General features: G+C 41.4%; 1 protein-coding gene across 4 annotated transcripts in view; it reads right to left on the bottom strand.

Moving 5' to 3' along the window:
- Positions 1-2,850: 2,850 nt before the first annotated feature.
- Positions 2,851-14,647, bottom strand: part of LOC311239652 (uncharacterized protein) — a 56,199-nt gene continuing 44,402 nt past the window's right edge. For 2 of the 4 annotated variants that reach the window (XM_084328035.1, XM_084328038.1), the window contains one exon: positions 4,684-7,648. In XM_084328035.1, coding sequence (XP_084184161.1) covers positions 6,767-7,648 — 882 coding nt within the window. In that variant the 3' untranslated portion in view covers positions 4,684-6,766. Of the gene's footprint in view, positions 3,751-4,683; positions 7,649-14,647 lie in introns of those variants that run through there. The other 2 variants (XM_084328037.1, XM_084328036.1) reach the window with 2 other exon arrangements.

Below are 14,647 nucleotides of genomic sequence, written 5' to 3'. Positions count from 1 at the left end.
TATTTTGAGTAAAATAATCCTCAACCACATCACTACAACTGCGTATGACCAGTTATATCCTTTACACCAAGCTGAGGTAAGCAGAGTCCAGACCTGAACATATGACCACAACCTCAGTGATAAAGTGAAGATAAGATTGGTAGAAAAACCTCTCACCACAACATTGTCTCATAATTCTGTATAAAACACAGAAAGGCAGTATTGTACTCGCAGAATAGCACACAAAGCAAGGTGTGCCTCATCTTCTCCTGCTAACATTAACATTTTCTACTGTATATTTGCGGTATGTTACTAAATGATTTTGTAATTTAGTGTGATCACAATTCAGCCCATGACAGAATGATGTCCTTTTCTGGCCTCATGTAGGCTTAACAGAAAGGGTTATACAACTGAATAATAGAAATGTTAGGATTGTAAAACTGAATAATAGAAATGGTTATGATTGTACAACTGAATAATAGAAATGGTCATAAGGAGAAATGGTTTTTGTAATAATATTAATATAAAACACCATCGGACAACTTGTAAAATAAAATAAATGTATTTTATTTTTGTATAAACTGGCCAAAGACAAAGCTATAAAATATACATTATATTAGGCTACAATGGTTATGATAAATGTAATTCTAACATGAATTTTGATCATTTCTACTTAGCCACGTACTGTATATAGAAAATGAATATCTAGTCCTTAAATATAAAAAACTGATTCTCAATTTCCATCATGAGCTTTCTATATCAACATATATCACAATTCTTAAGTATGACATCTTTAAATGATAACATGTTTAACCATCACAACTATTAATTACATTTCTAACTATGACATCCTCAATATCTCTTTACAGTTTACTCTCACACAAGTAGAAATTATGTGCAAAATTGTGTATTTATTTGCATGTGTGTCTGTGTGTCAATATGCATGATTTTGTGTGTGCATGTGTGGGCACGGGACTGCTGGGGCATATCAGTGTGTAGTTACAAGAACATACTGTACATCTCACAATTTCTCTTTATTTTTGTTTTATTTTAATTTAGAACAAATTTGTTCACAATGATGGCCTGGTGCGAGGACAATAGGTCCCCTCGAAGGGCAACAGGGAAAGGGGATACAAAAAAAGTATATATATATATTAGGGATGCTCGATATTGGCTTTTTTACCGATACTCCGATATTGTCCAACTCTTAATTTCCGATACCGATATCAACCGATATATGCAGGGTTTCCCACCCCAAAATACGGAATAATTTCAGGTAACTAATCATTTCACTGGATATATATATAACAAATATTGTTATTGTTTTTTTCTTTTTTTAAACCGATACCGATATTTTCCGATATCACATTTTACTGCCGATATCGGCCGATAATATCGGTCGGCCGATAATATCGGACATCCCTAATATATATATAGAAAAGAGACAGATGATACATACATCACATAGGTAACGCATACCATATTATTTGGCCAATAATATATTGAGAATCTGGTATTTATTCATATCATTATAATCCCAGATTATTTTTGGCATTCTGAAATGGATGGAACATATATCCCTAATGTATTCATCCGATATGGGTGGGCAGCACCCTCTCATTTCAGATTAAGTTTAGTCATTACAGTAGAATTAGCATTGTAACATACATTTATGAACAAAATATCAGATGAGTTTAGTGTTTGTAGCGAAGCGCTCATTTACAACACCTGTCCACAGGAGGCTTTTATAGGAAAGATGTCACGTACAAGGAAGGAAAGTATTTTCCTGGAGAACAAAGTGTGCTAAATGATACAATGTGTTTAGAGTTTAGCAAACACGTGATTTAGAATTTGTAGTTTATAGTTTCTAGATATCGATTCTATGGTTCCAGAATTCCAGAGAAAAACTCAATTAAGTATAAGTTAAGAGTAAGTGAAAGAGAACATGTTGCAGATATATATACCGCTAGTATACAGATAACGTAAATGGTAAATGTAATGCATTCATATACTGCTTTTATCCCAAGTGCTTTACAACTTATGCCTCAGATTCACCCATTCACTGGTGGCAGATGCAACCATGCAAAGTGCCAACCTGCTCGTTGGAAGTTGTATTTAGAGGGTCACAGGTGCAGTAATCAACAAGGACACAGGTAGTGAGGAGCAGCGTCTATACTTTCCGTAGCCGCATTTCTGCAGACCCCTCTCTGATTGGTTGAGCCCATTTCTGCAGACGCCTCTCTGATTGGTTGAGCGAAGCCCCTCTCCGATTGGTTTAGCTCGTCACGCGGCAAAAGGCGAGCGTAATGTTATCATATCAAGATTAAAAAGAAATGTACTACCAGATTCGCGTATAACGTTATTTCACGTGACAACACAGCCAGCTGTCAGAAACTGTACATTGTAACATTATATAACATAACGTTATGTTATTTCGCATTCATCTCATGCACCTTGTTGTGTATCCTGTTTCTTTTTCCTCATTATTATATTCAGAGTTAATTATATTGTTTACACTGTCTTTCTTCTATTATAACCCTGCCCATTTGATGTTCCCAAACATTTTGGGAACATCATGTTCAGAAAGTATCACAGAGACTTCTATTGACCAAGGAATTAGTTATTATTAGTAAGACACAACATTTCAATCAAACATATAATAACATGCGTTTCATCATACCAACTGATCCTGGTGTGACAATACCTAACATTTAGATTAACCCAGTTAATGCCTTAACTAGACAGTTACAATGTAACATTTAGATTAACCCAGTTAATGCCTTAACTAGACAGTTACAATGTAACATTTAGATTAACACAGTTAATGCCTAACTAGACAGTTAGAAGAAAGCAGGAAGCGGACCAGCACTCTCAGATTCAAAGTTTTAATTGCGGCCTGGAACATACATGTTTCGGAACCAATGTGTAACTAGACAGTTACAATATAACATTTATATTAATTAACCCAGTTAATGCCTTAAGAGAAATAGTCTGGTGGTCAATGTCACTTCGGATTGCTACAGACTTTACTCCTGTTGGGAAACTATAGCGATGGTCTGTGCTCACCGAGCCGGCGTCTACCCCCGAGCTTCATTTTACCAATCATAGAGGGGCTTCGCTCAACCAATCAGAGAGGGGTCTGCAGAAATGCGGCTACGGAAAGTATAGACTCTGAGGGGCACACCATTCTTACCAGAATCTCAGTACCAGAAGCTCAGCAGCTCAGCAGCCAGAAGCAGAAAGAAATACCAAATAAATATAGAATACCATATAATTCCTACAGAACCCACACTGGCAATACATTTAATATACAACTGCAACTTCAGCAATAAACACCCCTAAACCTGGAATCACGACTGGACAACCATCATTGCTGTGTCTACTGCGTAAGATCACTCCCCATCATACCGGTGAAGTAACGGGCAAGAGAAAGCAGGACATTGGAAAGGAAAAATTGCTGTTACAATAATTATTAGTAAAAAATTAAATACAGAATAAAAAGATAAAAATAGAACAGTTAAAAACATAGTATAAACAGAACATTTAAAACAGCACAAGAAATGAAATAATAATATCACAAGAAAAACAATTATAAAAAGCTAACAGTCAAAGGCCTTTTTAAACATAGGTTTTCAGGCCTGCTTTAGTCCAGGCTCTGTGGTGCCCTCAGCTGGATGGGGAGGCTGTTCCACAGGTGTGGTGCAGCCGTGCAGAAGGCTCGGTCACCCATGGTGCAGAGCCGGGTATTGGGGACCCGAAGGAGCAGGCTACCTGCAGGGTACGGGTGGAGGATTGTGGAGTGATGAGTTCCTGAAGGTAGAGGGGTGCGTGTCTGTTTATGCAGTTATGGGTGAGCATCAGGATTTTGTAATTGATCCGGGATGGGGAGCCAATGTAGTGAGTGGAGGATGGGGGTTATGTGATCGTGTTTACGGACTCTCATCAGGATCCTGGCAGCCCTTCCCAGAGACAGTCGCATTTCTCTCCTCTCCCCAGGCTCCTCAAGGCCGTTCCTACCGCCGCCTCTACTGCTCCATGAAGCCCGACGCTGCTATGCTCTGTGCTTCGTGCCGGTTGCCGGACTATACTCAAATCAACTCGAAATGGATCTAATCAGTGGATTGCATATTTTCGTCAAGAAGCAGAATAAGGCTAACGCTCTCTGCCTCTTGGGACATCATAATCGGGCTACCAGCTTGAAGACGGTCATTTTTGGATTATCGAAGCTTTTGGACTGCAATAAGATGATTTTGGATCTGTTTACCGCGCACAGGACCTACAAAAATGAACTGATTAAGTCACTTGGACTAATGCATTCAGTCATTTGGACGGAGTTGTTAAAACTCACTCCACTCAAATAAATAGCTATATTTTTCTCTACTCAAATCAAATTTAAAGTGACGTGGCTGGGATAAATGTTGCCAGTCAGTTCAGCCAAAACAAATTCCTGGACCAAGGTCGAACCAGGGAGCTGCTGGAGTCGAAGGCCCTCTGGGAGATAAGAGTGGCAAGCGGCTCCCCCTCCCCCACCCCCAATCCCCCATCCCGCGTGTACACCTGGCGCCTATGCTGACGGCAACGGTAGTCATCTCCCAGCTCCTCCCCCTCCGGTCCTAGCTGACAGAAACTGTAGTCAGAGTAGAGTCCGGAAATTATCTCCGTCCTCCCTCCCCCCCACCACCACCACCCCCTCCCCTCGGGGTGCTCTGAGACACACAGACTCAAGGCTAGTGTAACATGTCTCAACAAATGCGCATGTTTGTATTAATTAATGATTGTGCCAAAATTGCTATCAAATGTAATAATTGTGAATGATTTTCTGTAATGAGTTGTATGTGTATGTATCAAGCATCCTTGACTTCCATGGACAACGATGTAAATAAGTCATTGGCTTTTTCGTTCCTATCCTTGACTAAAGCAAATATGTGATGTAATAATCTGTATATGTTTTGTTGTCTAAATAAATACCTACCTACCTACAGTACCTAGCGCTGTTGTGGATGTATTGCAGTTTTTGGATGCTCTTTCCAGGAGTCCGTTACAGTAGTCCAGTCTTGAGGAGACAAAGGCATGGACAAGCTTCTCTGCATCTGATGGGGTTAAAGTGGGACGGAGTTTCGATATATTTTTTAGGTGATAGAATGATGTCTTGCAGAGGTGTTTTATGTGGATGTTGAAGGTCAGGTGGGGGTCAAATCAAACAGGGTTAAGTGCCTTGCTCAAGGACACTTTGATAGGCTGCGGGGAGGAGCGGGGATCGAACCAGGAACCTTGGGGGTCAAATTACATAAGTGACTCATAGTAACAGTAACTGTTGTCATTGCACTTAAAATTTCAGTTGTAAAACTGTTATCACACACCACACAACACACCACACAAACTAAAACCCCTCCCTACCTCCAAAACCATTCCTACAACCATATTAATGTTGCATGATCATGTATACATTTATTATGTATTATTATATTTATGTTAAAATGACCTCGGCTAGTCTTTCCAACGACCAGAGATGGGACATGCGTGCACACACAGAAAAGGAGAATGGCTTATAGCTAGGGATGTCCGATATTATCGGCCTACCGATATTGGCATTCAAATGTATTATCGGAAATTATCGGTATGTAAAAAAAATAGAAATAATTTTTTTTTTACATTTTTACATTTGTTTAACCTTTATTTACCCAGGCAAGCAAGTAAGAACAATTTTTTTTTTTTTTTAAAGATTTCTTTTTTAGCGTTTATCGCTTTATTCTACTGGGCAGTCCAGTAGAGAGAGAGAGGTGAAACGGGAGACAGAGTGGGGGGGGGGAAGACATTCGACAAATAACGACGGGTTTGGGAATCGAACCCGGGTCGACCGTGCCGCGACTCAGCGAGTTATGTGGTTATGTGGTTCGCCCAACAATTTCTTATTTAATTTATTGTCAAAAGTATGCATAATGTTGTGTTAATTCCACGACAAGAGATATGTAATGTTAATTACCTGAAATTATTAAGTTTTGGGGGGGGGGGGTTTGTTTTTATAGTATAACATTTGGCTACGTAAAATAGAACGTAGAGCAAAAGAGAAAGAGAGAGACAGACTCAGCCCCTCCCATTCTTCACTATTGGAACTCCACGAAAACAAAACTGACTACAGTAGAGTATTTCTCCACTGTGAGTGTTTCCAGGGTTGTTAGCTTAGCTTAGTTAACGTTAGCAACTAACGTTAGTTTAGGTTTTTAGCGTGACATGGGCATACAGGAATGGCAATGATGCTAATCATATTAGACACATTGGACCTATTGCTTGCAGAGTTTTCACCGCATAGAAACAGTGCAACTCGCGAAAGGAGTTGTCACAGGGCTGTTGAACCCTGAATAGATAGATGTCAAACTGTAGCTTCTAAAATTGAAGGTCGGCGCTGGTCTGTATCTTTTATGAAATGACAATTGCGACTCATTTAAGGTCTGCGCTGGTCTGTGTCTATTATGAAATGACAATCGTGCATCATTGGAATTCGGATTATTTTCTAACTGGGCGGGTGATAAGGTACCGAAATGTGGCACCGATTGAGCTAACGTGAATCGGTACTCCGTACTATTGATGTAATACGGTCGGTAACCTTAAAAGTACAGAGTTCGGTACCCAACCCTAGTGCTGAGGCAGCAGAGCTCTCGAGACGGAACATGCAGACGGGTTTACATGTCCCGGTTATCACATGTCCTGAAAATCATGAAAGTGCAAGGGTGTACATTATGCATTATTATGACCAAATTAATGATCACAAAGTGAACCCTCAAAACAATCAAGGAATAAGTGCGGTAACTTCACAGAGTTCATTCACAATCTCCTGCAGCTTCTGAACGGTCTGCCTGATCGATCCGACAAACCTCATGGTCTCCGACATGACTCTTCCGGTCTCAGAGTCTGCTTCGGTCTCAGAGCCTGCTTCGGTCTCCGGCTGAGAGTCTGCTTCGCTCTCCATCAGTTCCAGCCTGCTGGTACTCGTTTCACCGGTCGCCTCTGCCTCCGTGGCCTTCGCCTGTCTTATGTGATGGATCTCCTTGGCATCCATGGCGATGAAGAAGACGTCGATGGCCACAAAGAAAACGGAGAAGACCCCCGTCGCCACCTCTGCCACTCGAACCGCCCTGGCCGCCTGCGCCGCTACCTTGCCGACGTTCATCACCTGAACCAGCCGGGCCAGCTCGGTGATGCCGCCCAGGCCCCTCCCGGCCCTTAGCCCTAGCTGCCGCAGGCTATTGGCATTGAAACGGCCTTCCCCTAAGTCATGAGAGTCGACGTTCTGCCTGAGCTTCTCCAAGCCTTCGCTGATGTCCTGGAGTGATGCCACCACAGAGTTCATCTTCTCGCTGATCTCTTTGATGATGCCTCTGATGGCTTGGCGGTCGTTGGACTGGTTGATCATGTTGGTGACGTTTGACACGCCGGCCGTTGCTCCACCAGCCACAGACACGCCGATGCCGACGCCGGTGACGATCAGAGAGGCGCCCAGAGTGAAGGGAGACAGAATAAGCCCCACTATGGTGGTGATGCCTCCAAGGACCCCAATTACACCCCCTGTCAGACTCCCAATAGTGGTGCCTTGGTGCATACTTTCCAGACCATCTGCCAAGGCTCTCAGTTTGCCCAGGGTTACCTGAAGCTCCTCCACCATTGCTTTGCTCTGTGACGGGAACAAAGAAAAGTGTGTACGGACAGCAGAGAGAGAGGAGACACGAGGAGGGGTAAAGGGAGAGGAAGTACAGGCGGAATGGACAGATTAAAAAGGGAGGAAGGGAGAAATGGACAAATCAATAGGTGGAAGAATGGAAGAACAAGAGCACAAGCAGCTGGGAAAGATGCAGAGATGGATGGATGAATGAATGGATGAATGAATTAACAAATGACTGAATGTGCTGGAGCCTAAATTCACTATATTAGGTAAACAATAAATTATTTGACAAATTGGGGCGGCTGGGTGGCGTAGCGGAGATTGCGCTCGTCACCAATGCAAGTCAGCATTGGCTGCGGCTTGGGCCAGTCGTCATACTATCTCAATTGGCAGAGGTAGTGGGTGGAAAGTCGATGGGTGGGGATTGGACGTTGTGGACAGCGACTCCTACAGGTCGGTTGGGTGACGCCTGTACAAGCAGAGACAGGAAGTATCTGGGCAGCGTGAGCCTCCCACGCGTTACTCCTCGCCACTGGTGAAAAGATGCGACAGGCTGCCTCCTCGTGTACCGGAGGGGACACATGATGCAAGGCTTCTATCCTCACTACAGCTGACCAGTGGGAGGCATAGTCTAGCAACGTTCAAGACAGGGGAGGGGAGAATTGAAGGGGAGAATTGGCGATACAAAATTGGGATGGGAGAAAAATAGAAAAATGAGAAAAAGTAGATAAAAAAAGATAATTATTTGACAAATTAATATTTTGCAATAAGTTAAACGGGACATGTCTTGCTATTCCTTTCACTATTTGGGCAACTTTACACAATTCCTGTGAGTCTATGGAACACATCTGTAATGTTTTTTTTCAAAAAAATCATTGTTTTGTATTTCTAATCAAGTACTCTAAAGCAGCATTTTTCAACTTCAAGATTTCAAGCTGTTTTGGGCTGGGCTCCGCCCATAAGCGCTTTGAGTGACAGTCACCCACAGTCTGCACTGGTAGACCGAGAGCGATATAGAGAGATTGAGGGGGATACTAATTTATTTCGCCGCGGGGGGCATACTCCCACGGGACAATGCATTGGTAACTTGTTTCAAATGACAATATATACCCGTTACTGCAGATCAGCTCCTTGCTACGTAGGATAGCGAGTCAAATCAGAATAGCTTAGTTCACTGGGGGAGGATATTGTCTCAACTGAATTGGAGCAATCCGCCAAAATGAGAATTAGAGTCACAGACCCCATTGATACAAACCCCCATTGCTAGAAAACAATGCTAAACACTGGAAAAGGCTATTTATAAGACAGGGGACCTTTAATGTTTGTTTCACCACACACATGAGTGCATGCTTACCAACTGTCCGTCTGCAACACTATTATCACCAACATCTAAGAAGGGAGATCCCCCCTTGAATGGCCCTTCTAAGGTTTCTCTCCTCCACACTGCCTGTGGAGCTTTTTTCCCTATTGTTAGGGTTTAGTGAGTTTTTCCTTACCTTCGCGTGGGGTATGTCTGGGAGTGCTTGCATTCTTTCTTTTATTTGCATTCATCTAAAAATGTTTGGACCTTATGGTGTTCTTGTTCTGTTCTTGACTTATTGTTATGTTTTCTTCTTGACTTGTTTAAATAAGACCTGTACGGCCCATGGGGACATTAACGTGTGTTGTCGGGCCCTATAAATAAATTTGATTTGATTTGATTTGATTTAATAATTTGATTTATTGTACTTAAAACGTGTGTACTGTAGATCATTTAAAATGTATAGGAGTTCATTTCCAATTGCTTTTATAGCATTTGGAATTGGGGTTATTGCAGTCATTTTCAGTCAGGCCCCCTAATTAGGAAAGATTAACCCCCAACCCCCCCAAACGCTTTTATTTTGGAAGGCAGAATTGCGTCAACCTCAGTAGACATTTAGCCAAGCGAGAGGTATGACTTGCCGTCTTGCTTTTGGCTCCATAATGTGAGTGACGTTAACGTCACCTGGAACGCATGTCATGGCTGCGTCAGCTCCTGGTGTCAAAAACCTCCATTTTGGGGGCGCTAGGGTGAGAGCTAACTAGCTAGCTAGCTAGAGCAGGTGATAGAACCGATTGTGTGTGATGGCAGTCAAGCAACAGTGTTTACAGTCTCATATGAAACAACACGTATTTCAATCTCAATACATTTTGTTCCACTAATAGTCTCTCATAGCCAGACTTCTCTTCACACTGCGTTAGCACTGTGCCAGCAGTCCACTAGACCAGTGGTTCCCAAAGTGGGGGTCGCGACCCCCCCCCTTTTTTTTTTTAATGCTGTCAGGCCACTGAATTTAGAAGCAGGCCAGGTCAGTGTTTCTAGTTGCAGCGGCGCGATGGTTACAGTAGATAACCTAGGTGGGGACCAACCAGGAGATCACTGCAACAGTGGGTAACGCAGTCTAAACTCACAAGTTGGAGAACTATCTCTCTCCATCTTTTGTAAGGGCGGGACCCTTACAAAAAATCCATCAAAATCAGTGTTGTTGCTAATCATTGACACATGCTAGCCTGTAATAATCCCCCCAGAAAAATCGACTTTGCATTTGATATATTGCAAATATTTCACTTTGTGTGTTTGTTTGTTTTTTACAATAATTTGTGATGCCATCACACACACTGGCATTTAAAGGGTTATGATCAGGGCTGAACTTGAAAAGATTTATGAAAGAAAAAGGTCAATTATTTCAACATATAATATTTTATGGCGTTTTTGAAGGAGACAATTTAGTCCCTTATTATGGTACGAGTGTGAAATTTTATTTCTCCAATCTGACATTACAAAAAAACTAATCAAAATCAGTGCTGTTGCTAATTATTGACATATGCTAGCCTGTTTTTTTAAACAATAATTTGTGATGCCATCACAAACAGTGGCATTTAAAGAGTACAAATTCAAAGATTCCTGCACCAGAATGCAGGAAATTAAGTTTTTGTAACAAAAATGTTCCTGGTGGGTGTACCCCCAGACCCCCCCGCTTAAAAAGTGGCCTGACTGGGGCTATATTTCGCACTATATTTCCTGGCCTGAATGATTTCCCCAGTCTGGCCCTGGTTAAAAGCCTCCAATGCTTATTAGTGCGTGTGCGTTTGAACGTTTGCATGTTTCAACCATACATTTACATTTATAAAAAAAATAAAAAAAGATTTGTAATACATTTATTTTTTTACCTCCTTATAATAGTGGGGGTCACGGCTCTCCGACACCGTTATTTCGGGGGTCGCGGCCTGAAAACTTTGGGAACCCCTGCACTAGACTAGTAGGAGCAACTATAGAACTATGGGGGAAGAAAGTCTCCAGCAGCCCACTAGACTAGTAGGAACAACCATAGAACTATATGAGGGAACAACCATAGAACTATATGAGGGAACAATGTCTCCAGCAGTCCACTAGACCAGTAGGAACAACCAAAGAACTATATGAGGGAACAATTAGATTAGATTCACTTTATTCTTATTACACAGTACAAGACAGTGCAACGAGATTGTGTACGTGGATGGAAGGATGTGACGACAATCAACAGTTAGTTGCGATAAGACACAAATAAAACTGTACAGTAAAGTGCAATGGTTAGCAGTGTTGGGAAAGTTCACTTTCTACATGAACTAGTTCAATTCACAGTTCACAAATTTTAAAATGAACTAGTTCAGTTTAAAAAATTAACTAATATATAGTTTATAGTTCTTTTTTCAATACGTTGCTGCAAGCTATTATTTTTCAAATGTATTGCCACAACCCATAATAGAACCACAGAATACTGGCATTTCCATAATGCTTTGCTGCCGCCCATTCAGTCCACACTAGTAGCAGCTGCAACTTTCATCTCTACAGTATATTTTCAAAAACATGAGGAAAAACCTGCTGCTTGAATGGTCTTTATTAAGTATAATAATCTAAATATACTTAAAGTACCAAAAGTGAAAGTAGTCATTGTGCAAACATATAACATATAAACATGTGCTGACATAACTCTGTACTAACACAACACGAGGTAGGAACCAGGCTGAGGTATGAAACTAAGGTTGTACCTCAAAGTTCAATATTCAAAGTGCAAAACATTTACTAACTTTAACTAAAACTCTTTTAAATGCTCATACACCGACGTCGTAGAGTCTGACTCTGAGCGAGTGCAGCGCCTTATAAAAGTGCGAGTGCTTTCTGGAACACAACAACAGTCTATTAGTACTTGTAACTGAGGGGTACAATTCCCTGACTGTATTGATAAGTATGGTATCATTAAACCACTACCGCTTTATGTACTTTAACTACTGGCCATACAGTACACGATATCTAAATATGATGAACACTTTCCACAATGAAATCGGTTCCAGTCAAAGGTAATAATCAAATATTTAATAGAGCAAAAGGTACATAGAATATTTATCTTACATTTATCATTTGAATGCACTTGTAAGGCAAATGAGTACTCGTAGGCAAATCAACACTGAATGTCCAATCTCTGGTTACGCAGGAAGCAAGTATACAACCTAGCTCTTAGGGAATTATATCTATGGTACACTTAATGATATAGCGGGATATTCTGGAGGGGGTCCTCCCGGTTGTAAGCCGGTAGGGGGGGTAGGAGAGCCGTCGGTAGTAGACCGTCTGGTCAACGATATCTATGGAGACTTCAAGTACAGAAGACAGTGCAATAGACTCTTGATCCGCAGATGAATACACCTTGGTTCTCTTGTAGGCTGTAGCTCCACAATGAAGAAGAAGCTAGGCGACCTCAGTCTCTCTGAGCGCCGACTCAACTTGACTCCTCTCGGGGGTAAATCCAACACTCACAGGCGTCGGCGATTATCCGCTCCACAAATCACAGTACCAAAGCAAATATATATTCCAGCCGCATAGGGCTCAGCAGTCGTCGGGTAGGTAATCCAGTGTACATGTCCCTCGGTCCTCGCCTAGATCTCCTCGGATGAAAGCGCCATGTGGTCGGCCCAACCTGGATAAGACTCTAGATAACACGAGGAAGCGTTGGAGATGCTGGTCACTTTAGAACTCTAACCGCACGATGCACCATACACGATAGACTATTATTACTTGATAGAAATACGTCGCACTCGACGGTACAGTGCCAAACTCTGACAATTCAGTTATTAATTCGCACGAGGTCTCAATGCTATTCTAAGGCCAAACAGGCCATACTTCACCGCACGTCGTATCGTGGGTGAGGCTTCACGTTCTGTTACTATGTTGGGAAGAAGGGTAAGGGACTTCTACATTTACTTGCGCCATATTTATATGCACGGTGAACAAATAGTGCCACTCTCATTTCGGTAGCCGTATCCCTGAGCGGAGCCGGGGCTAGTACGGACATGTCTCGTCGGTACCTTTGAACTTGACGCCAGGGGCTGGTCCCCTGGCGCCTGGTCCTTTGTCCAATAAGAGAATGAACTATTATGGGCTATAGTAGGCTAAAGGGATATTCCGTGCATATGTACAAGGAATATACAAGGGATATCAAACGACATACAAATACTATTCAATATATATCCATAAATAAATATATATATTCGGTTTAATCTGATCCTTCGTAACAGTACTAGTGTATTCTACAACCTTCTAGAATATAATGCACCATGACAACGAAGGCTTGCAACTCTAACATTAACATCCGGTGTGTATAAACATAGCATATGATCAATTGACTGAAGTTTAATCAGGCCTTAATAAAACTTTAAAAAAATTCAACCACACCTAAACGTATGAGCACAACAAGGTTATTCTAACAATTTAAGTAATCACTCCACTGATGAAGAGATTGGCACATTGTAGCTCTAAAAGGCTCTGTATCTCTATTTTATCTAATTACTCAATTCTGTTCTAGTGGCTTCTCCACGTCGAGTATTATTCTATCTCTCACTCCTTATTTTTATCTTTTTTTTTTTATTTATCTTACATTGTTCTTTTCCATTGTTCTTCACATTAAGGTGTTAATATTCCTCTACAATCTTTTCCTTTTTCCTGATGTTTCCTACATATGTTAGTAGAGGGTTCAAATGAATATGTCGATGAAAGTTTATTCTCTTTTTTTTCATTTTTCACAATATTTCATTACAGTAAGGGAAGGTGCAAGACCAAAAGCGACATTCTATTGTATTAGAATGAAAATGTTAGATCCTATGGCAATTAGCATAGGAAGATTAGGATTACAATGCTCAGTTTGGGCAATCCGGTGGCCTAAGGGAGAGAGTCATACGCGGAGGATGTGTTTTTGGAACACAGGCCTGTACGACTCTCTGGGTGAGGGGAAAATAGGGGATTTTTATTTGTATATATATATGTTTTTAAGCTCGGCTCTCAACGGGACCTCAATAATCGGATGTACATCTATTGTAGCTTCGCACTCCAGAAGCATTACCAAAAACTACACAAAAACATGCATAGATTATGGCTAGTTTGAATATAATGATATGGAACACTGGTGGGATAAACAAACAACACAAACGCAAAAGCGTGCTCACACTGATGAAAAAAGAACATGTGGACGTGGCTCTACTAAGCGAAACGCACATTTTAGAGGAAGACATAGATACGTTAGCGGATAACACATACCATAATATTAGTCACTCTTCTTTTGGTATGAGAACTCGAGGTGTAGCCATAGTCGTCAGACGTAAATTAAATATCGAATTAAAGGGGGTATGGTCGGATGCTGAGGGGCGTATAACTATAGCTAGGATTGTACACAATAACAGGAAAATAGCGTTGGCAGCGGTATATGCCCCAAATTTGTACGAAGAGGGTTTCTTCACTTCACTAACCGATGAAATGTTAAACCATCCCGAGTACTCATTTATAATAGGTGCGGATTTTAATGCCATTTGGAATCCAAGGATGGACAAATCTTACCTCGCCTTTTCCAGCGAACAAAAAAATGCATCTAAAGCATTAAAAGATTGGTCAAAGACTACAGGGGTAAATGATTTATGGCGTTCACTCAATCCCACGACCCGAAAGTACTCCTGTCGATCGGCGAGACA

This window comes from Notolepis coatsorum, assembly GCF_963971535.1.
Source record: "Notolepis coatsorum genome assembly, chromosome: 13".
NCBI lineage: Eukaryota > Metazoa > Chordata > Actinopteri > Aulopiformes > Paralepididae > Notolepis > Notolepis coatsorum.
The sequence above is the reverse complement of the archived record's forward strand: the minus strand, read 5'-3'. Positions and strand labels throughout refer to the sequence as shown.